The sequence below is a fragment of the Agelaius tricolor genome, unplaced genomic scaffold, assembly GCF_023055355.1.
Source record: "Agelaius tricolor isolate 1412-34295 unplaced genomic scaffold, bAgeTri1.0.p SCAF_10, whole genome shotgun sequence".
In the NCBI taxonomy this organism is placed as follows: domain Eukaryota; kingdom Metazoa; phylum Chordata; class Aves; order Passeriformes; family Icteridae; genus Agelaius; species Agelaius tricolor.
This window is the reverse complement of record NW_027269270.1, coordinates 23,762,369-23,787,528: the sequence shown is the minus strand read 5'-3', so window position 1 is coordinate 23,787,528 and position 25,160 is coordinate 23,762,369. Positions and strand designations below refer to the sequence as shown.

The following is a 25,160-nucleotide window of genomic DNA, read 5'->3' as shown; positions in this document are numbered from 1 at the left end:
AACACTTTCATGCTGCTTGTTAATAACTTGACTGTAAAGTAATGAAGTGCATCTCTGCAGACTTAGGAAATGGAAGGGATTATTTAGTGCATTGGTTTGCCAAGCGCATCTTGTGATTAATTTCAGGGACATGAAATATTTTGTTATCAAGATATCCAGTCACTGTTGGAAAGACACTATGAAAGCAGGTTAGGTTTGCAACCTTACATTTTTTTATTACCAATGATTCTACCACAATGGCTAAAGTTTTTCAAATTTCACAATAAGCAGGTACCATACCGTACTGATTTGGACAACTACTGATTTAAATAATTTTTTTTTAACTTATACATATCTAAATCAAACAGCTTATGAGTCTAAACCTCACTGTAATTATTTTATGGGTATGTACCAATGACAGTACAGGTTTAACTCACAATGTCTACACAAGTTATTCAAACAGGTTTTCAACCTAACCTGAGAGCAACAGGCTCCACCTCCTGAGCACACTGAGAAATGGAGGCTTTCTATTGATGTTGTTATTGATCACTTATTCTAAGAAAGATATAAACAAGGAGCTTTGTAAAATATGTCAAACAGTAAGGGGGAGAGGTAGAGAGGTTAAGGAAAAAAAGCAGCAGAGATCATGATTTCTAGAAGTAGGATGTGACAGTATCACAGACAACTAGACTTTACTCTGACAAACTCTTTTTATTTTGACATAACCTGGCAGTGTTAGCTAACACAGCATCCCTGACCCACTCCTGAGTCTGGCCTCTTGCTTCCAGCCTTGCATCATCCTCTCCCTACTGCTGACATAGCCATTTGTACAGCCATATGGTAAACCAGAGTGGGGAAATAAGAAGCAACACAATTCTGGCAAAATTATTCTTCAGTCAGACCAATTCCCCAATATGACTCACTGTGCAGCGGCAAAAGCACTACAGCAGCACAAGGAGGGCAGCAGGTGGCCATGAAGAGAGGAAGGCTTCCTTCATGGTCAAAACAAGGAAAAGAGTAGTGGTATGAGCATCCAGCCAAATTTATATAATTCACTCGTCCATTTTGTTAAATGCCTTTTCAAGAAAAGAACAAAAGGGTGGAAAATGTTGAAAAGGTGAGGAAAATGTGAAGATAAATTCAAAACTGAAGCTTTCAACTCTGCATTTCCTGAATCTGGGGCAGAACACAACCAGATAAAATGGGGTGATAACTAGAATCATCTACAGGATTTTTTTTAAAATTATGAAGCTAAAGCAAGCATTTAATGTGATCAAAAACATCTAAGAAAGTGAGCAAATTAAAAAGGAATTGAGAATGATGACAAACAGAATGGAAGGAGATGAAGGTGCAAAAACAGCACTGGAGACCAGAAATTTCATGTATTTCCCACTTGTTCCATAGGTACCTATAGACTATCACAATAAAAGTACAACTTTATTAAAAAAACAAAGCACACATCAAACCTGTTGATTTCCATATGCCAGTGCTGAAATAATGCCTTTTTTTGTTTATCCAAATCATCTTTTATATATATATACACCTGAAACTGTTGCATCATTTTCCTACTTATCTGCTACAGACCTCCCTTAAAATTTCCTGCCTTATTTAGGCCCTTTCACCACAGAACACACAAGGGCTTGCATACAATACAGCAAACAATGACAATGAAGAATCATTGGGAAGAAACAAGTGGCATGTGATTTGTTTTGTGGTGTCTGAATCACTAATTTGTATTTTGTTTCAGGAGGTGCCAGGGGAAAGATTAAGACTATAGTGTTAATACAGACAATTCTGAAAAGGTCAAGTTCCCCAAAACATTATGAAAATTCAGTGATGAAATGCAGCCAAAGACATAACATGACAGAGGTGATGGAGATTGACAGTGAGCTACTCTAAAGGGCTCCCTGTACTGTTTCATCTGAAGGCGGTGCAACGTCTGGCATATCAAAGAAAATGGAATGGTAGTTACCAATGCAGACACCAGTGCAGTTTTATTGAAGCTGTACTTAACTACAAAAAGAAACTGAGCAGAATATGCCCTGAAGTGCTGAATCTGACCAAAACCCCTACTTTTCTTTGTGCATTAAGAGGTCTTCAAAAGTGCAACGTGGCTTAATACAATCCATAATGAGCAGCAAGGCTCACCCTACTGTGTCTGTACTGGTAAAAGACTTGCACAGAACCTGGTATTTGCTGCACTTTCTATCTTCAAATTTATATACTCAGTAGGCGTACAAAAAATATCTTCTTTTATCCAATGATCTCAGAGTTTTACTGGGAAACTATTTCTCATTTATAGAGGAATAGAACAAGATGCAGAAAACCAAGTAATTTGCCTGTCATTACACAGTGAGTCAGTGGCAGCAGCCCACACTGGTCATACATCTCTTGCTGTTCTTATCAGGTACTGGCATTAGAATAAGGTCTTTTATAATAGTTACATCCATATGTATCAACAACATGATCCTCACAATTTCAAATTTATGCTCGTTCTTTCTTTTGCTCAGAAAATGAACACTAAGCTTATACAATGCACTCCATTTAAAAGATAACACATTAGTGCCTTCTTTTTTCAGCCCAGTATTTCTTTGACTGAAAGATACCAGAAATGCTTTTGTGTTTGGGTTTACAATGAACATTTAAAAATAGTTAAATATTCTACAGAATAAAAGTTATAGCTATGAGTACTACAAGTTAAAACCACCCAAACCTAGGAATGGATTTATAATCAGTTGTATGTGGTTACATCAAGGAAGATTCTCTGTATACAGGACACGAGTCTGATACGTCTCCACGTTATTCATCACTGTCAGGATTACTGAGTTCCGGATCTTTTATCTGATCCAAGAGTGCACTCCCATTCTTATCTGCAGCACGTGCTGTGCCAGCCCTTTTGATGCAAAATTTTTCCCCCTGTGGTATGAAAAGTGACTAGTGCATGAGAGGTGGGGGGCGAATGACGATGACAGTACAAATGAACAAGGAACAGTAACACATAAACAAAAGATGAATTGTTAGAAAAAAGGTTAATTTATGCAACTCAAAGAAAAAAAAATCTCCTCTAGTTAACAAGCAATTCTTAAAACCCACAGAACTTGGCATCAATTCTATGATCCCTTTAGCATATCATCTTTGGCACACAACCACAGGAAAGACTGGATTTTATCTTCATCAATGACTTTGGAGACCTTTCCAAAAAGGAAGACTGTTTTAATTGGTGCTAATACATTTTCCCACAACTAGTCTCTGCAGCAGAACTTTCACTGAAGTTTCTTACTGTGCATTCAGTTTTACCATTTGCCAGAATATTGATGGAGTCTAGACTTTTAGTTCACAATTCTTCTTATCCTGCACATGTCCAAGTCCAAATAGATAAACTCATATTGGACATAATGATTGCCACTTTTGCCAATGAAAAACAAAGAATGCCATTCTGATGTATGGAAACACAGAGGTTGGGCTATGAAGAGTTTCATGCCAGTGCATTCAACGTAACTGGCTCACAGCTTTCAGATCAGGCAACAGAGGGTGAGTAGGCAAGGCCAAGTTGATTATGTAGCTGCTTGATACATCTTCTCCCACCTGAAAATGCCATGTAACTGTACAGACACAGACTCCAAAGACCTGTTGTGGGTAAAGCAGAAAACCACCAGCAGCTGAAGGAAGAGAGAAAGCAGGATCTGCTCCTTCCTTTCCAAACATCTGTCATTATTTCAAACAGATACGGTATGGCTCTTTCAAACAGATATTTAAATGTAGGATCCTGGATCTTGAGCCCCTACGTGATTGTTTCTGCTGCACCATGCCAATCAAAAACCTATCAATCCACATCAGCAATAAGCACACACCCTTGTCACACCCTGGTGACACAAGATCATGACGTGCTGAGATGGTGGCACTGGACTTACAAAGGCAAAAGCAGTTGGATGACACAATCTCCCTCCAGGAACGCTGCAGGCTCCCACAGGTGAGGGGAGCAGCCCCTCCTGTACACATGCTCTTAAGCTTCTCATGTACAAATACAACTCATTAGTTGCCAGTAAATGTATACATTCCCTTGAAAAGCCAAAGTATGCATAACATTTAGAATAATTCTATTTTTTAAACAGACATTGGAATCCGCATAGCCACAGATAACCTTGTTTCACAGGATCTGCAGTGCTCAAGGGATGTATAACTGCTATAGTCAATAGAGGCAATACAGCAGTGAGAATGGCTGAGGGGACATGGGCTTAACTATGCATGGCTAAGCTAACATCTTCTGGAAAGTGACTACCTGGCATGGAACAGTAATTGCTACAGAACAAAAATATTTATACAAAGTAGCCAATGTTTAATTGGGCAAAGGGAAAGGAGAAGACATATCCCTATATATTTTTAGGTGTACTTGTCTATTAGACAGCTTAGTTAGCTACGGGTTAAAAATTGAAAGATGATTTGCAGAGAGCAATGTTTTCTTTCTAAAACGGAGACTGATACTAAAATAGTATTTTAAATTTACTTTCCATAACAAAAGTTTTAAGTGCTTAGGAGTCCATGTCAAGGAATAGAAGTTTTTAACTATCAGCTGACATGAATTAATTTCTTACTTGTTCGAATATTATGTTCCATACATATTGATATTTTCTGCATCCCTCTATTTTTACACATGAGATGTTCAAGATACGTAAAAAGACTCCACAAAATCTTTTTCCTCAAGAAATAAAAACAAAAAGGCCTCCTCCAAGATATCAAGGCAAGTGGCTTCAGATGTTCAGCTTTCAATCCAGAATAATAAAAGAAAACTATTTTCTGAAAACATACATTTCCTCCATAAGTTTGGAGAATTTCTTTACTCTTTCAAGCAGGCACGATTCACTACAAAAATACCGGAATTGCATACAAGGTGGTTATACACCAATTCTGCTGAAAAGGATCTTAGAAGGTAAGTGGGAAGGCAAGAGAATATTTTTAGTAGGTCATAAGATACAAACATAAACCAACTATGTCATGCTGTTGTAGAGAGGGAATTCCTCATTTGAGGATACGGAGTCAGGCGCACAGCCCACGGGACAGATGAAGGTCCTCTCTCATGATTCTCAGCATTGCAAAACCTCAAATGGACTTGGTTTTAAGCTTCCTAAACCAGATGCAGGTCAAATAAGAACAGTCTGGTTACTTCATACAATACTGCAGAAATTGAATGTATTACAGCTTTCAAGCACTTTGAAACAATTTTTATCCATATATAGCTGATAGAATGCTTACTAAGACATTCAATGTTACATCAATTAGATATTAGACTCAGTTCTTTTCTTATGGTAAGGAGGAGTGCAACACACTCACAAACCCTGCCCTAGCAGAAGAAAGCACTTCTGGAAAAGGGATGACAAGTACAAAACACAGTAAAGTGGTCAGGGAAGGATTTAGTTCAAATTTAGGACTGTATTTTTGTCCCTGAGATAAATTTTTAACTACCTGTTCCACAAACAAGACATATACTTGTATATACTTCGAAACCAAGTTCAATAAAAGGGATTGCCTGACAGTGGGGAGCTATGAAACACACTATGCTGTATCAAATAATAACTTCTTTCTTGCTCCATACCAATACTATATTTTATTATATCTCTGTTTCAGGTTTTCTGGCACCTACTTGCATGAGTTGGATAGATTGCTGCTTTCCAAGTCGTCCTCATCTCCTACCACTTCTGGCATTCTCTGGTTTTTCCACTTCTGTTTCTTCCTCTTGCATTCAAAACAAATTATAAATATTTGATGCAAAATGTATCAAAATGTTTTCTGATATATTTGAGGTTGGCTGTCTAAGAACAGCACTGCCAAAGAAGATTGATAATCCCCACAAATATTTGACCCGTGTCAAAGAAAATATGAGGTACTGGGTTTGTCTTGCTTACTGCCATGAACTGTTTTTCATAAAGAAACAGAACACAGATAAACCTAAAAATACAGAGTGATGCTCACTTTTAGAGAGATTTAAAATTATTTTTTGCCCTTTAGCAGAACAAAGTTTCCCTAACTAAACTATTTTTAGATGCCCATGATTATTTCTTCCAGCTTATAAATTTGTGACATTCAAAGGACCTAGAAGAAGAGAGGAAGGGGCAAGAATGTGTTTTAAGAAAAAAAAGTCATGTTTAATAAACTTTAAACATTAGGATTGCAAATTGTGCCAGCAACGTTCCATTATCTTGTTTTGATAAATGCAGAACAGCCTGGGAAATTAAAAGAAGCTTCATGTTGCAGTGACAAAATTAAGATAGGTTTTGGTGTACCTATCAGTCAGTTGAAATGCAGACATTAACATACTAACTTTGTGGATCCCTGAATGACATAAGTGTCAAGATGAAAGCAGCTGACTCAAATGCAATCTGAATTAGAAGTGGAAAAGGAAATGGGGAAGAATTTTCAGGAACCAACAGAAGATCTAATTTCATTTCACTTTTTTTTTTTTTTAAGGTAACACCATGACAGGATTTAAATCCCAAATGCATATAATTCCAAATGAGAACAATGAACACCAGTGGCTCTGTAGCTATGATATTGTCTGTGGTACCAATCTTGCTCCTCACCATACTCTACCTTGCCCCTCTTTCCCCTCATCACCAGCAAAACACTTCTCAGGGTGCAGTGTAAATTTCAGCTGAAGAATGTTTCCACTCCAAGTGTCAGGACAGGGAAGGACTAGAGACAGGCCATGCTTCCCTACATCTCTACCGAGCTGAAATGCTTCTCAAGTGCCAAAACATGCACCTGCTCATGCAGCAAGGTAGGTGAGGAGGGGACTGGGGGTCTGCATCTCAAGGTGACTGGACTGGTGGCAGCAAGTCTCAGCATTAGTTGGTTCTCAAGATGAAATTCCAAAAAGAAGCTCTTAACACCTCCTTCTCCTCACACAGAACTGTCTGGTGAGGAGGAATTAGGAGATTGGGAGGGTGGGGAAAGGCAGCTATCATCTAAAAGGTCCTGCTGGTACCTTGACTTGGTTCTCTGAATTATCAGCAACAGTGAAAAGTAAAACTAGAACACAGAAAAATCCATTAATCTGAGTACCCTGCTGACAACCAGAACAAAACTCTTCCTTTGTAGATGTGCTCCCCACCCCAGGTGGTAACACTGCACCATTACCTGAGGGGAACTGCACGAGCTGCCCAAAAGCAACACCACTCAAAGGGCTCATTTATAAAAGTAAAGCATTACTGAACACAGAGTGCTGTATTTCACATCACATCATCTTGGGACTACTTCAAAAGACAAGCATCAATTTTTCTAAAGCTTCTGGTGTGCTCAAACCACGTCCCTGAAGATAATCTCACTTCCTAGAACCCACCTAAAAACTTCAGGATCAAAGGAACTGTTCCAGATGACATGGCCTGAGGTGTAATATGAACACTAGAGGCTGGAAGTAGTTCCAGCATAACCCTGCATGATCACAGGTTGGTCACTTCTATGATTGCTAGCATCAGAAAATTGAGTGTTTTGGAGGAGAGGATATGCTTTACACTGCATGAGTTGAACAAATGAAAATTAACCAAACTCCACTCTTTGAAGACTATTTTTACATTTTCATCACAATATAAGAACAGGAGATTGTGCCTAACATTTGGTTGATCTCTGAGGAAAAATCCACCAGGGAATATTTCACTAACAACCTTAGCACAGAGCTCAACATGCAAAATAACATGAATAGAGCTTGAGAGAAAAGATAAAAATTACACTGTTTTGGAATGCCGAATGTAAATACATCATTTTCAAATGAAACTGTCAAACATCTTGTTGTAGTGGTAAAAACCAAATCACTATGCAAAATCATAATACAAGAAAAGTCAATTGTATGTTTCTAATAATAAATGCTCTTGTGGCTTTTGAAGTCACAAAAAAACTCTTGGCTGAATTGAAGCATTGATTTCTGTAGTTATTTATGTGCAGTTCCTATTAGAATTCTATTGAATTCCTTGAATGGTGAATGGAAGTGCTTTTGAAAACACACACAAAAACTGTTAAACAAGGGACAAAATAAATGGAGAGTGTCACATTGCCAAAAAGTTTCAAAAAGTCAACAGAACATTTCAATGTTTTTTGAACGGCAAGCATGTATGACATGGCTTGACAGAAAATAAGTCTAATACAAAAACAATATTCAAAATACATTTCCCCATCACTCCTGAAGAGGAAGCACAAACACTGGTATTTGCTTCTCAGACATTATTTCTAAATGACTTGCAATACTCTTGAAATATAATCTATTGTAAAACATAGTTTTATTTTACAGAATTTTAAAATGCAATCTCTCCATCTTTTTATCCACTATACACCCAATGTGATGATATTTTACTTACTATGCATACAGATATATCCAAAGTGTATATTATGTTAATTATGCTAAGAAAATTAGGATATTTATACAATGCCAAAAGAAAAGGTTTCACTGTGGGTTTTTCTGAGTACTAATAAGAGACATTTAAGTCTGGAAAGCAGATTTTTAGAATGTAGCTTTCTGTTTACAGCAGAAAAATAGTAAGATTAATAAGTTTATCTTCAGAACTTCTGTATCAGCCTATTTTTATTTTAATAGAAACCACATTTGTTTTCTCATTGAAAGTAATGAGCACTTCTAAAATAATCTTACCACAGAGTGCTCTTCAACAACTTAAGTAGTATCTTATTTTGAAGCAATTTAAAAATATTATCATTACAGCATTACTCAATACATATATTAATTTTTTTTCTATTTTTCCTAATTATTCATGGCACACTCTTCTGCTGAACTATAGCAACTTCTTTGAATCTGCAGTTACACATCTTTGTCCCTAACATGATGACATAATTTGCTATCATGCACTACTCTCCAACGAGGGATGGATCTCTGATCATGTAACACATCCCAGCTTATTGTACACAACTGCTGGAGCACACACAGTTATCATGGCACACCACAACACAAAATATATTCAAATGAATATGAAAGACTTCAGTGGAAAAAGGCTTTTGCAGATACCAGAGCAGCTACAATCATTTCCCACAACAGTTAGAATGAATCTGTTTGTCTGGCAAACAAAGGGAAAAATATTGTAAAGAGGTGGATTGGAAAATGCTTACATCAATGTAACTTAGAAATAGAAAACAGAGATTTGACAAAGTAGCTTTACTGGCAACATAAGTTCTATTCAAAGGTGGCTGAACATGAGCTGAAGTTTCAGATGTTAATCAGGTTTCTCTTTCAAGCTACTCTCTCACATACATTTCATTAGTATAATTTCTACAAAGCACTTTTATTTCTGTTTTCTCAGGACTGTGTATGCGTTTCCAATGCCAAAGAAGTTATAATCTACATCACCCTTATTCAGAGACGGATGCTTTTTATGAAAATCCTGCAGAAAGCACCCAGCATTATTGAGCTCCCATATAGCTTTCCTGTAAAAGGAGGGAGAACATATGTAACTGGGGAGGGGACAGCACCACGGTCATTAAAAGGAGTCAATGCTTCTGCTACTAACTACAACTGAGTCTTTTAATTGCTCACTTCAGTTTTATTAAATAGCTTACAGCTATCTAGAGAATTTCTAATCTTGCATTTAATTAATCTCAAGAATGAAGTTCTCCTGCAGGAATTTCCTCTTGCAGGACTTTTTGTCAGATGTTCATTTTCAATCTATTTTCTAGCCCTCTACTGAGGAATTCTGTTCTAAGTGTAACTGTATGTACACATCCTTAGTGGTTACTCACACCTCATTTTCTTACTGGACAGCTCTCAATCCTTCAAGTGGCATGTCTTTGAAAGCAGCGATATTTTAATTAATATCTTTATGATGTCTGTTATTCAATCCTATACAATTTACTTAACTATTGAAAAGCTTGAATATAATCCAGAGTTTCTGCAAGCATGGGGATTGTGGAAAGTCCAAAACAGCTTTACCAAAAGAACCCAGGGAACATCCGGCACAGTGCATCCCTCCCCAGGCACACACTCACATGGTCACTTCCCCAGACAGATCCAGGAACTGTTGAACAAAATACTCAAATCTATACTATGAGAAAAGGGAAGAGACAGTATCACCAATACTGCAAGTCTCTTAAGTAATAGCAAACCATTTAAGGTGAAGGTGCCAAAAAATTGTAACCACATTACACCACCCAGAAAAGCAAAGCAAAAATAACCTTTTCCCAACAACCAACTCCAAAATTATTTCCTTAGTCCAAATTTGAATATCTAAGACCATTTAGAGCCTGAGTAGTTTACAAATCTGACTACATGGTATATTTTAATATATCATACAATGAAAGGAGAAGCAAAATATTAATTAGGGAAGGGTTAAGAAAGGTAAGAAGCTTTTGCCACCATTAATGTTCTGTCCCTCCTCACCCAGCTGCATGTATAGCAAACTTGAGAAGAGGTGACAGAACCACTAGCAGCAACTGCATCACCTCTTAGTACTGGAGAATCTAAATCAGTAGTCTCACTTAAGCCCATAGGAAACAAATAAGCCCAAAAAAAAATTCAAATCACTTGGAGGTAAGACCCCATAATGTAACCATCTGGTGTGTTTGTTCCATTGTAACACAACTTCTGCATTTCAGTTTCTCCCTTCTGTGGTGGTGCGTGCCACAGTTATTTCAGCACAAACTTCACAACAGGTCATGAGATTTGCAGACAATAAAAAAAAAAAAAAAAGTATTTACCTCTCCTTCTTCATTACATTTACCAAAACCCAACACACTTTAAAATTGTTGCAGGGCAGCTGTCCTTCTCTTTCCCCTCTTTTCTATCCCAACTTAGACAAAGATGATACACCCCTTCAGTTTTGGAGGCAGACACACTTGAGTCTTTCAAAACCTTCTTTTCATAAATACTACACCCTTGCAAACATTAAAGAGATCTGCTCCATGGAAAGCAGGTGCACTTGGATGAGCTAACAGGATGCACTCTCTCCTTACAGAATCAACACACAAGCCTAAAACATAGGAAGTGGGGAATTACTTGTAGATTAGGATTCCCATCCATAGCCTCATTTGCACTCAAGTACTAAAAACAGACTGTGGCATCAATCCTAACTGCAGCCTGCCTCCCAAAAAAAAGGCAAGAGCCTCTTCCAAGGGAAGTCTTGATAGCAGCTCCTAGTTTGGAGCTTACAGGCCACAGATTTAAAACTCAAATGCCAAGTTCCATAAAATTTTATCTTTAAGTCAAACAAATTGATACACATCCCTTCTCCAAAAGTAAAGCTTTTCTAAATAGGGGCACTCAAACTCAGAAAAACATTTTAAGTGCAGTACTGAGGCTCTATGCAGTTTAGAGACAATGCAAAACTGGCATATGCAGTGCACACACACAATTCGTATGGGAAAAAACAACTTAGAATGCAACACATCACTGGACATCAGCACTGGTCATCTTTAACCCTATTTACACATCAAAAGACAAAAATATGTCTCACTTTTTCAGATGACACTACAAGCTTGTTGCACGTATCAAGACAGACAAATGCAAAGTGACATATGTTAATTTTAACTCTCTCCAAAGCCAATTTTTCATGGGAAGACTGCAGGTTTTTTCCCCAAAAACATCTCTGAATTCACTGACAAGGCTAATAGAAACAAAATAAACCCAGTTTTATTATGTGATCTTCCTCATAAATGGTCATTTTTAAAAGCATTGAATCAAAAGCATTGAATCAAAGCTGTAAAATCTGACAAGCATTTTTTTTCAGTACCAAAAGAAATACATTACATTTTGGATTTTTTTTGTTGTTGTTGTTCAAATCAGTTATAAGAACTTTAATTACAATTAACATGTTTTGCAACTTCATGGCCTAGGAAAATATAAGGGAAAGCACCATCAAGAAATTCTCTATTGGCCTGGATAAAAAACTGTGCTAAGTTGGAATTTCAGAGAGCATCAGTAGCAATAACTGTTCTTCCACTGACTGGTATATTTTCCAGGTGCTCTTACTGATCATGTGGTAATTTCTCTACCTGAAGGACAGGAATGAACAACATTTCCAGTTCTAGTCAAGCCTGAACTAAGTATGAAGTTACTTCAGCACTGTATCTCTGTTGGCACATACAAGAGAGCACAAGCTCTGGTGTGTCACACTTGAATTTCTCCTTTGAAAAACACAGCTTTGCAGTGTTATCAAATCCATTTGCTGGACACTTTTGCACATACCACCTTCCACTGTGGCCAGAAAAAAACAGAAATCTCGCTTGTTAACCTCCTCCAAGACAAAGTATGCCAGCACATCTCTGAGACAAAGGAGCCACAGCAGGCTCTTTTACCAGCAGCTGCGTGGACAGCGATCTGCTGCAGATACAGTTTCAATTTCTGGTTTTAAACCTGACATAAAAAAAGCAAACAACCTAACTAAGAGTCGTTTTCGCATTTAAGAAAACACCTCTTACGTAACTTTCATTGCACTCAATAATTGACACAAGCTTCAGAGCACTACTGATATAATTTGTTTCTCATTTCTGTCATTTGCAGCAGACACAAAACACTCCTTGGAGGTTTGGTTGGGTGGGTGGGTGATTTGTAGGTCAGAGACACGTCGGTACACAAAGGCAAAAAACTGGCCAAAGGACTCCGGCAAAGCTAAAATACACTCAGCTGTCTTAAAAGTTAATATCCTTCTGAAGACAAAATGAGGATCATTTGCTTAATCCAAGCACAGCTAACAGCACAAAACCAAACCAATTAAAATTGTTACTTCTAGCAAACACCAGAAAAGAGCTTATATTTAATTTTTTTTCAATTTGGCTTACTAAAACTATTAAACAAAATAGCAAAATCATATAGAACTCAATACCTTCAGACTTTAACTGATGTTTCCCCAAAAAAAAGCGCCAGTAGAACAAGGTTCTGACTAGCAGATATTGAGCAATTTTTAATTTAAAGTCCAAAATCCAGGCTAATAAGAGAACTGAATACATCCTCCTTAAAGCTTATCTACACCATTCTAATTTTAAAAAAGTAAAAATTCCAAGTATGAAAATGTTAATCTGTAGCAGCACTACATTTGATTGTCATTTGAAGATCTGGGCTTTTGGTCATGCAAAATAATTCAGTTATTATTCTCTAATCTAGTTACCCTGAAAAAGATAAGAAATACTCAGAAAGGCAATGTAAGAACGCACGTGCCATAAGAACTGGATTGTCTATTTCTCCCTCATCAATCTTAGGGTCAGACTGAAAACTGTCAAGTGGCAATGAAGAGCTCACTTCACACTCCAATCAGGAAAAATATTTCCCAGAGCATTCTTCATTACAGATCATAAATACTCATAATCAAAAGACTGTTTATTTTTAAATGGATATTAGCCATTTCCCGCTTCCTCATGTAACTGTAGAGATGGCAGCGTCTCATAAACCACACAAATGGAATTGCATTTATCATCCAATAGTCACAGTAAACTTGTCCAAGAGTAATTGCAGTGTTAGACAAAGTAGGGTGCCAAGAGAGGCCTAATTGCATCACCCTACCAAGTCTTTGTTTGAAGGTGCATAAGCTGAGAAAGGAGAAGCTGGTTCAATTCTCACATTTCAAAGAGAAATTCATCAAGTTATGTTTGTCTGATCTACTGGGAATCTCTGTGACCACCAGCTGTAACATTCTGTGGCATGTACTGGGACACTGCATACAACCAGCACAGACTTCAGTGTGCTGTTAACCAGATTCTTTTAACCTACACATCTGGACCCTGAATTCCGGTATGTCAGCACATCAATAAAACTTCTGTGAACCCTTTAACTGCTATAAACTTGAAGTAATTTATTTTGTAAATAGAAAACAGCAATAGTTTTCTAATTCTAGTTTTCTCCATCTAAATAAAGATGGAGAATTTGAATATGTACCTGCATATACAACACTGTAATAATTATATATGTGTGTGTGTATATATATAGACTTAAAAGTACTCCAAAATTTTAGAAATTAAAGGTTTTCAAAAGCCTAGAAAAAATTGTTTTTGTGCTACTTCAGTGGATTACAAGTCCTGAAGGAAAAACAGCCTCTGTTCCCAAACAAGCATATATGAACAGCTGGTCCAGACAGTAAAGACCTGCTGTTGTATTACCAGCACACTGCTGAGCTCCTTGGGTTTTGTCTCCTGCTCAGGCCATTCTCCCCTCCCGTTGCTCTTCCACCTTCAGTTCCTTCTTTCCCCCATGAACAATTCCATATTATATACATATACGAACCATTTTTACAGTTATTTAGGTTGGAGGACATTAATACCCATGAGAATTTTGTCTGGGCATTTAATGAAAAGTGACAGCACCAGAGTGAAAGTGTTGTATTTAAAAAAAAAAAAAAAAAGCACAGTCAACCATCTGCTGAAAGATTCTCTTGTTTGGCCATTTTTTAATTGGTGAGAATGGAAGTGAGGTGACACAGAAACAGGATGTGAAGGCATGGGATTCATATGATCTTGCACCAAATTTAAACCCAAACTGGGGGAGGGGAGGAGCAAGGCACAATCATGATGAATCAGAGGATCAAACTATTGGTAGTAAGAAGACCCAAGGAGACAAACCACAGGAATGCACTATTTATCAGTTTAGGGAAAATAGTCTAACATTGATTCCAACACCAAAAAAAAGCCATGCACATGTCTGCTGCTTGTTTTAATTAAAGATTTGACCAGTTGAAAAGTTAGAACAGACTATTAATCCACTGTAATTTTAAGAAGACATTTACCCAACCCACTGACTACATCCAAAGCCTAAACTGCTCCAAGCAAGCTGCTCTTTTTCCCACACACAGGTGAGCTGATGGCTGACCCATCCTGGCTACCTTCCCCTCCAGTGTAACCTCCCCTCAGCTCTCAGTGTGCATCCCACCTTCTATATGTGCACACAAACCAATGCACAGAACTCCCATGTACACTCAACAAAATCCTTATGAAGTAGCAACCATAAATAATGGCCCAGTGAAATGGAGCCCCCAGATGCTGCTCAGGATCTTTCAGCAGTGCTGTTACAATATGAAAGCAATCTTTTAGAAGTCCCTTTATCCCCAGTAATCAAGTCACACACTATTGTATGAGGCTGCCAGCCCTGGAGGTCTGCATGCCCAGAAGCCCCTGTGACATCACACAAACACAACCAAACATTCACACACAGCAAATGCCCAGGACAAACACAGGCCTGATGTCTACTGAACCAATGCTGGAGCTCAAGTTCCTGCAGCAACTTCTGTGCAGGTGGATCCATCTGCCCAAAGAGGGGCCGCTGCAGGATCCGAGCCAAAATGATGTACCCTGAGTATTAACTTACCATATATTTCAAATATGGCAATGGCAGTAACATGTAAATAGTACTACGTGAACCCTGCTCATTAACAGAGAGCTCATCCACTCCACAGAGCCATTAGCATTACTTCTAAGATTATAGGATTTTGGTTTTTATTCACATTTTAAAAGTATGGCTGCTAATAATTAATTAATTCTAGTCACAGAAAAACGATATTGGCTGAACTTTCCTACTACTATGGTGTAAGTGTACCCAACCCTGAAAGTATTTTTAGCAAGGGTGTTCAATCAATACTGCTACGTACAACCTAAATTAGGCATTAACAGGACATGAGAATTGTAAAGCATGACAACAAACAACACATTCCATGGACAATTTTGTTGAACACGAAGTAACCATCGAAGTAAACTCTAAACAGGTAAATCTGATTCCAAACAAATTTAACTGCAAACATAAGGAAAACATACTGAAAGGTAAAATTATTTAATACATTTCTGCTTGTGAAGAATATGCATTTGTATTTCAATGTTTAATCTGACTCTGAAAAACTAAAATTAAAAACACACACATCTAAAAATACAAAGAAACTGTAATGACAACAAAATTATAGCAAAAAAAAATCGGACCAACAGTACACTTCTGAGTTCATAAAGTATAAACTTGCCTGGGAAACATATTGACACACATGTACATATTTGTAAGCTTATCACCCAGAATCATATTTTATCAACATGGTGCAAGCCAGAGTCGTGCCAATTTGTAAAAACAACTTTTTAGGTCAGTGAAGCAAGAAATCCATTGTCAAGAAAATGGCACCCATAAGATTACAATACTGAATATATTATGTTCAAGCAATGAACTGGAAAACTTTCCTACAATGTACATATCTAACAAAAAATGGTTTTACCAATTCTAATGGAACTCCTTCCTGTATTCCTGCAACGCACATTTACAATGTGACGAGCACACAATGTCTGCATGCGTGTGAACACGTCGGTGCCTCCCAACATTACAGAGCATTAATTTGCCAAAACAAGCAGGCAAACGTGCACTCACAAAACCCCCTCAGCACTGAACTCTGAGTTTAGCTCAGGGCAAGAGAAATGCCCCGTGGGTGAGCAAATGCATGTGCACACTGCAGTCTGACAATTATTCTTCAGCTGAGATCCATTAGCACTTCTGTAATACACCAAGTCACACAAATATTTTCTATCTCACAGTTTAAAAAATTGTAACAGCTTGGCCACACTGAAGTCCTGGATGGGTGTAAATAACAGCATAAAGTTCGTTCACGTGTATTTTACATCCGAACGATGTATATCCTTCGAACAGACCAGAGACGGGAACATCTCACGTACACTGGCAGCTATCTAGTTTTAGCTACTAGCTCTTGGAGATTTTTAAAGGAAAAAGACGCTATGGCTCTTCCAGCCGGTGCTGCAACAGCATGCACGAGTTAACCCATCGCCAGGTACACGAAAAGCCTCTGTCGCATATAGACACAGCGATTATACAAGCCTTCTGCTCGAGGGAGACACTAAAAATGTACCAGAGGAATGCAGCGACAGCACTCAAACCTATTTTCCCTACCCATAACCAGGGCAACGCGCACATGTGCCTAGAAAGCACAGGATCGCAAAGTTTTTTATTAAACACGCTAAAATAAAAATCCGTTTCGGGCGTTCGGCAGAGTTCACTGCATTTTAGACCCCGACCTGCCCCCGCAGCTCGTTCCCCTCGAGGCTATTTACGCCCCCCACCCCCACACAGCCCCACACCCCCTTGGCCAGAGGGGAGCCGGCTCTCCTGCTTTTTCGGAGAGGGAAGGGGAGGGATAGCGCACACACAAACCCCCCCGCCACCTCCCAAAAGGGCTCAGGGCAGAGTCGCTCTCCGCCCGCGGCGACCTGAGCGCGAAGTTGCGGGAGGGGGACCGGGGGGTTACAGCACCCACAGACGCGGCTCGCAGCACCCCTCGCCCCGCCAGCCCGGAGCCCCGAGCGCGCCGGCGGCCGCCTTTACCTTCATGTAACATCCACGTCCTGGTTCCAGATGGAGCGGGGAGCGCGGAGGGAAGAGGCGCGGGGGCTGCGCGCTCGCGCCGCTGCCGCCCCGCGCGACCCCCAACCCGCCTCCGCGGGCGCGCGCACGGGCACGCGCGCCGCAGACGCTCGGGCACGCGCAGCGCCCGCACCCCCCCGCGGGATCGGGATCGAGACCGGGAGCGGAGGCGCCGCTCGCCGCCCCCCCCTCAGTCTTCCCGCAGCGCCCGCCGGAGCCGCAGCCTCGGGAGCAGCGACAGCAGCCGCCCCGCGCCCCGCCGCAGCGGCGAGCGCCGCATCGTACTGCAGCGACTGGGCCGAGGGAGCGGGGGGGAGGAGAGGGAAAAGAGCTGGGGGAGAAGAGGACGGAGAAGCCCCGGGGGGAAGGCGGAGGACACCCCCACCCTCCGGCCTCTCCTTCCCCCCTCTCCTCTCAGCGACCGGCCGGAGGGGCCGCAGGGGCCGGGGCTGTCCCACACGGAGTGCGGCACTGCCTAGCACGGACCGGCGGCTGCCCCGCACGCAGCCCCGGCCGGGAGGCAAAGGGGACCGGGGGGAGGTGGAGCGCCGGGGCGCTGCGGAGGCGCCTTCCCTGCCGGCGAGCGAGCGAGCGCCCGTGGGAGAGGAGGGGGGAGGACCTGCAGCCTCCTCCCCTCATCGCCGCCCTCCTGCCCGCCTCACGCGGGCAGCATAGCAACGAACATGGCGGCTGCGCAGTCACCCGGCGGCGGGCGGGAGGTGGCCTCTGAAAGCTCGCGAGAGCCGATGGGGGGCGGGCGCTGTGCTCTCCTTTCTATTGGTCCGTCATGTGTCCGTAAAAGGGAGGGGGCAGGACAGGGAGTGCAGATGGCGGTCTGATTGGCTGTCTTTACCATGGCTGAATGCGGCCGTGATAACTGATTGGTCCGCTAAGCCGTCACTCACACCTGTAGCGGTGCGCTGGGGCAGGCGGCCCTCAGCGGCACTCCGTGCCTCGGCTTGGTTCCCGCCGCCCTCAGCTCGCCCGGGGAACGCGGCCTTCTGAGGGATCCTTGTGCCCGTGGGAGCCGCAGGCCGCTCTTCTGACCCGCTCCGTTCCGAGGGAAAAATGAGCCACAGTGGAGCAGTGGGGGTGTGTTAATGTCGTAACCCTCCGTCTTGGTGACATGGCCACCCAGCCTCACCCTGCAAATGTCCCAGAGGGTCATTACTGCCTGTAGGTCCTTGCCGGAGCTTTCCAGAGCATGAGGTGTATTGTGCATCCTGGCCACATAAACATTTTCATATGTGGCCCATGGGAAGGTTTGCATTCAAAGACGTGGTTTAACACAACCCGGTCCTTTGATGTACTTATATTGTGTATGAAAGGGTTTGGTTAAAAATGTCTTTAATGTCCACTTATTAAAATACAACCTCTCACAACAAGCTCTTTACCGAGTAACAGACACGTAAAATATATAGAATCATTTAGGCTGGGAAAGACCCTTAAGATTACTGAGTCCAATGTTTGGGAATGAGTTCTTGGATTTCACAATTAAATTTCTAACCATAGCAAGATGTGGAGTAATACTGAAGGAGTTTGCATGTTCTCTTCTAATTAGGAAGCTTTCTAAAATCTTATTCGTTTGATGTTTGCAAACCTTACATACATTTCCAGCCTAAATTGTTCTTGTGCCAGTTTTGTTCTTTTGCTTAAATAGCCCTTCCCTCTTAGCAGTGTTTTCCCTCAATTACTCTCAATAAAGCAGTCATACCCCCTCCATGTTAATGGGCTAAATAATCCAAGGACTTGTAACCTTTCCCATTTCCCTAGAGTATTAGGATATGCAGGATACTCCACACGACTTCTTTCAGGAACAAGTTGAATCAGGGGTGAGAAGACCGAATTTGGGGAAAGCAGTCAAGCAGAAATTTCAGATCACCATCTCTGGAGCACTTTTAAATAATAGACTTCTTAATGATAATGAATAGAAAACAGTTATAAATTGCTGAGATTTACATTTTATTAACAAAAGTCTAAAAGCTTGAAAATGTGAATGATTCCCCTGGATTGAACACTTCCTAGACTGATGATTTCATAAAGCCCCAAAATAATACACACAGCATCAGTAATGCCATTCTTTGTTGCATTCCTGTTCCTGCAGCTCTTCCTGAACATCCCTGTAGTTACACTGACAGACTGATTGTGGTGCAAGCAGAGACATCCAGCAACTGTATCCTGCATTTGTGAGCTGCTGCCAGCCTCTCGAGCAGGGCATATGTTCCTCTGTGCATTAAAGGCATCCTTGGCTGCAGAGTTGTCTTGATTTCCTGATAAATTTTTTTCAGTTCATGTCAAATTTAGGCACAAATTGCACATGTGCATTTCAGTCAATTTGCATTTGAGATTCCAATTCTGCCTCTCACATTTTCATATCACTTTCTTGTGCATGGTTTGTGTCAGACATACAGTTATGTTCCATCTGAGAAGAGCAATAATTAATACATTGCTTTCAACAGAGTGTGTGATGGAGGAGCAACCCAAAGCACTCCATGTGGTGACAGTGGAGCTACACAACATCATTTTGGCAAATGCAACCTTGCAGTGTTACAAAGGGATTTGTTTTGCTGATCTAACACAAAATTAGTGACACATACAGATATTATATGTGCATTCCAATGTTAATTCCTTGCAATACATTGTCTTTTCTGAATTTTCTTGTTTAAAGAAGACTTGATTGAAAGCCCTAAATCAAGGCAGGGGAAGATTCCCACCATGTGCAGAGTACTTCAGGTCAGGCCTTCATTGCAAGAGCACTAAACAGATATTGAAACAGAGCTCTCCAGCTCAGGCTCTTACAACAGCAATGGAGCAAAATTGCACTGCAGAATGTTTGAGTGCAGATATTGCTCAGATGAATTCAGCAAAAAACTTACTTTGCAGAATTCTGAGTTACATGTTATAAACCCTGAGCAATCACTTCCCAAAATTATGAATGAAAGAGAGAAAGCAAACTGAAATGTCATTTTGTCATTATTTACTCAAAAGAGTACATTCCTTTCTCATGTAAAAAATGCATTCAGCTCAATTCTCTTTCAATAGCATGGCTCTTTCATATAACAGCAAGTTTCTGGCTGTTGTCTGCCTGTGTACATAAGCAATGGAAGCTGCATTTTGTGAAAATATTTTGCATAGCAAGAGTTTAATTTTCAAAGCAGTGTGTGGGGATTTATCTGTACTCTGTTGATGCATTTTGGGGAGGATATGTTATCTCACGGCCTGTTGTGTCCTGCTAGTAAAGCACCTCTATCTTAAACCGTTTTGTACAAGTTAAACCTCTTGTGTAAATATAGAAGCAAACAAAAGCTTCTCCTTTACCTAACAGACCCATGGTATGTGTTTGTGCCAACAACCTTATTACTCATGCAAGGCCTGCCAACCAAGCTGTGATTAATTTATGTGAGAAAACTGTATATTAAAAATGTGAATGGGATTTTAAGCCTCTCACTGAAATACATGCAAACTGCTTTGTGGCCAAGAAGACATACTTAAACACTGCATTAAAGCAATTCAAGATAAATTACTCTCACCACAGGTGGAGTTTAGCTGTGAAAACAGGAGACAAGGCACTTAATCTTAACGCTAAGCTTGATCAAGCATAACGTGTTTGTTAGCAGATAGGTTTTCTATAAAGTAAGGTCCTAATTCAGCAAAGCCTTTTAAACATACACACATTACTCAAGGAACAACCTTAAAGTTGGCCAAATCCCACGTGGGCAGTGCCACTGCTCAGCATTAATGGCAGAGAAGTTTGTGCTGGAGCATGGCTCTGGAATCACTGTTACTATATCCATAGAGCATTGTATGGACATAAATACTGAACGTGAGTGTTCAGCAGTGTCCTAAGCTATGGGGACAGAAGAATTTTGCTGCTTGGGACAAGGACTCACTTTCTTTTTAAGTTTGTGCAATACCTGTGCCATAGGGCTCCACAGTACTAATTGTTAGAATACTACAAAATAGTAATTTGTGGTAATAAGCTTGTTGCAGTTATCATCCAGTCTGGAGGCTGGCTGTATTTATTTTATAAATATATGTTATAGATAATGCTCAGAAATGCACCGAAACAAAAAGATAATGGAAACATCAGTACTTACAGTTTCTGGACCATGTTCCACCAAGTCCTTTTTTTCTCCAGCCAGCCTTTGACAAACTTCTTTGCCTTTAATACACATCAAAGTACCACAAGGTTGAATTGCTAGATACCCACTGCAAACAGCCCAATGATTTTGTGAAGTCCACTTGTGCATTCACTCATGGACACACTGTTATTTTCTGCTTCTGTCCAAAAGAAGCATAAACGCTGGCAAATAGCAAAAACTGGCAAAACAAAACCATAATAAACCAGGTAAAAAAATACTTTGAAGCATAATTTTTTTTCCCCAAACACATCAAGAACAGATCTGCCACAGAATGTGAGGAACTAGCAGGCAACAGAGATGTAACAGAAGCATTCAGGGAAAACGGGAGAAAATGAAGTAGTTTTTTTCCTGTCACTGTTCTTTTTGTCAGATTTTGAGGTGATTGCTACAACAAAACCTTTTTTAGGGGCGTGGTCAGAAAAAACATATTTGCAAAAACTGGGTGTCTGTGGTTTTGGAGCCAGTCAGTAAACTGTACAGTACCTGACTGCCAGGACAATGTATTTTTCACCCCAGGGTTCAAAAGGAGCTTGGATCTGAAATCGCCAAACTATTAACTGTGCTTTGTAATTTATGGTTTGGAGTGAACCCAGTTCTGGAAGAATAGAAATTTTTAGACAAGACTTCAGAGAAAACAGAAATGACAACCCAGTCAGTCTAACACATGGCTCATCACCATATAATGAGAAGAAGTGGAAACTGCAAACCTGGTAGTGCTTTAAAAATGTCAGCAAAGTCAACAAATATTGATAAAGAGGAGCTGGCTTATGTAGACTTTGTATAAATACTGGGACTCTGGAGTCTTCAGCCTTAATCAACTCCCTGTTGGAAGAAGACCAAGTCTGTACCAGCTTCTGCTATCTTCTTCCTCCTCTCCTCCTCCCAGTTTGCTTTTACTCTCAGTCTAATTGCCACAGAAAGGAAATCCAAATGTGTGGCACCAGGGGAGACAGAGCATGTTTGGAGTATCTTCCCAGTCTGATCCATAAAGAAGCTATGGACATGATTGAAGAACATTTAGCATGCAGCCTGGATGAAGCAATCACATACGAAGATTTCGCCAAACAGTTTTAAAAAGCCCAGGAGGTAAGCTCTCTTTGTGATTGGTAACTGCTTCAAAGGGAAGATGGATGGGTAAATGATCACAAAGGGAGTAACCAGTGAGATTCCAAATGCACCTGAGCTTTACAACATGTTCACAAGTGGTAAGTGAAACAGGATTGGACAGTGTTTACTAGGGATTCACAATTATTCAAGAAAATCAAAACCAAAAGGGCTGACACAAAGTAGCCAACAGAAAAAAACATCATGATAAAGATGGAGTAGGTGATAAAATACCAGCTAAAATGAAACGATCAGATGCCAATGAAAGGAAAACAACAAAATATCTACTTGTGCAACATAGTAGGCTCTAATTAGTTCATATCAGTCAGCAAAGATATTTTGAAGTCACTATGGATAAGTTTTCTGAAATTGTTATCTCAGTGCTCAGAGAGGCAGTTTGGACTGATAAGGACAGAAGAGAATTAAAAAGCAACAATAAAATAAAATGCTACTGTATAAATCTTCAGGAATCGTGTTCTTTCCTTTAATACAAGACAAAATTCTGCTTATAGCATTTTGACACGTGGTAGCATCTTAAGCATTGGAAAAACATGAAAAAACAGGAAAAAGAGTGCCCAGATTGATCAGAAAGATAGACTACTTTCTAAGACAGGTTAATTACTCTGGAACTACTTAGAAAATAGATGAGAAATGGCAGATGCAATACAGGTACCAAAAATCAAGTCTGACATGGGAAAGGTGAATAGGGAACAATTACTCATTTCTTATGAGAACAACGATGAATCTAATAATATTTTTTCAAATGGAAGTGTAAAAAAAGCAAAAGGAAGTACTATTTAAACAACATCTGCTTAATTTGGATAATTCATCATCATGAGATCTTTTAGATGCCAAAAATACTTAGGGCTGCAAGAAGTTCCTAGACAAATTTGCAGAAAAACAGGCTGCTTTGCAGAGAAATGGTGAAGGCCTCCAATTCCATCCTTAGATAGTCAGAGATTGAACTGGTAAATAGGAGGAGAAATTGAGCTGTAACTGCTCTATCCTTATATTTCCACTCTAGGGAACTGCAGGGCACCAGGTTACCTGGACTTTTGGTGTGGCTTGGGTCAGCCTTTCTTGTATTGCAGCTGCAGCAGAAAGATGTCCCCACCTCAAACCTCTTGCTTCCTATCATATCCTGTGGGGTCTGAACCTGAGAAATCCCAGTAAAACATTTAAATCAATGGAACATCTAATGAACGTTTTTAGAACTTTAAAAGGGATTTAATCAACATTTAAGATCTTAAATTTAGCAAACCCGTTGCATAGATACAAAGCCAAAAATGATGGTTTAGTTAGACCTTCATTTTGACTTAGCCCAAAGAACCTCACCCAGTAATTTCTGCAACAGCCTATAACTTTGGTTTGAGCTGTGTTGCAAGTTTTAAAATAATTTTTTTCTTTTTCTAAGCCCATCATTAAGCAACCCAGCACTGACAACTGCCACTAAAGCCTTCTGGATTTGGAACTCTTCAGAAAATTTCTGGAGTATTTGGAAGGAGAGAAAGATACATGCAAAAAGCAGAGTATAAGTGGGCTCCATTTGTGTGGAATTGGTTCAATCCTACTATTGAGTTCTTTCTACTAGTGATAAAAAATAATTGAAGTAATATTTGAAATGAGCAGCTGACACATACAGATTTCACCTTCACAGGCTTCGTTTTATTTTTCCCTAACTTTACATCGACCTTTATTTGACTGACTTGTAGGTAACTATCCAGAAAGTAGACAGTTTTCTTTCAAAGCTGAGAGTCAGATAGCACTGGTTCTAATAAGAATGATGTAAGTGCACAGGTTGCTGTGTTTTATACTCAATGCTATTTACATTTCTGTTGCTAAGATCCCTGAGTGAAGGCCACAGCACTTTATTCTCTTAAGGTGACAGCAACTTGTGTAGATAAGCAGTGCACACTGTACATCGGTAAAGAAGGTGCTTGAGTTGGTTTTGCTTCCTTGATCTACAAGACAAACATTGGAATAAGCTCACACTTTCAAATGGGCAGTTTCATATTTCAGCCCTGTTTCCAGTACAACATCAGGAAACCTTTTGAAAAATACCAGTACATACAAAAGAAGAGAGGAGAAATGGCCTTTCTGTCATCCCTTCCCATGTTTTTTTTCCTGAGGATTTAAAAAAAATACTGTAGTGCTTGGTTACCTCAGCCTTTCCCAGGCTTTATAAAAGTTTGCACAGAACTCCTCACTCATGTGAGACCCAGTGGAGACCGTGTGTCACCTCTCACTGCGCCGCAGTTTCACAGTTGTGGTTTTGAGGTTGGCATTGTCTGCCAACAGCCAGCAGCAGTGCAGGGCTTTTCCCTCACTGGTAAAACATAGCCAGAAATGCACCCCCAGTCCTGAAAATGCCTTTCTCCATTGCAGTATAACATGGCATGTTTCCAAAGTGTTCTTTACAAGTATTTCTGAAGAAGAAAATAAAAGAGCATGTGTTGACTGTTGTGGTTTGTTCTGACCCTGAATTAGAGTGCAGTACAGAAAACTGCTAAATTTGGCCTGTCCTAAGAAAAGGACGAAGATGGCACAGCAGCAACTCAACTAAACAAAACATATGTGCAAAATACTTCCTGGTACACCCTCGTTCTGGCCTCCTGCAAAAAAAA

General features: G+C 40.1%; 1 protein-coding gene and 1 long non-coding RNA gene across 3 annotated transcripts in view; one reads left to right on the top strand and one right to left on the bottom strand.

Annotated features, from left to right (window-relative positions):
• PTPN4 (protein tyrosine phosphatase non-receptor type 4) overlaps window positions 1-17,967 on the bottom strand; it is a 110,393-nt gene extending 92,426 nt beyond the window's left edge. Inside the window, exon 1 of one of the 2 annotated variants that reach the window (XR_011680406.1) lies at window positions 17,252-17,967. Coding sequence is in view for 1 of the 2 variants with exons in the window: in XM_071435233.1 (XP_071291334.1) it covers window positions 17,252-17,264 (13 nt within the window). In the remaining variant the exon portion in view is untranslated. The remainder of the gene's footprint in view (window positions 1-17,251) is intronic. The other variant, XM_071435233.1, reaches the window with a different exon arrangement.
• Window positions 17,968-18,188: 221 nt separating this feature from the next.
• LOC139593832 (uncharacterized) lies at window positions 18,189-19,544 on the top strand. The gene is made up of 2 exons (XR_011680405.1): window positions 18,189-18,466; window positions 19,395-19,544. It is a non-coding gene; the product is annotated as an uncharacterized lncRNA (long non-coding RNA).
• Window positions 19,545-25,160: the final 5,616 nt, after the last annotated feature.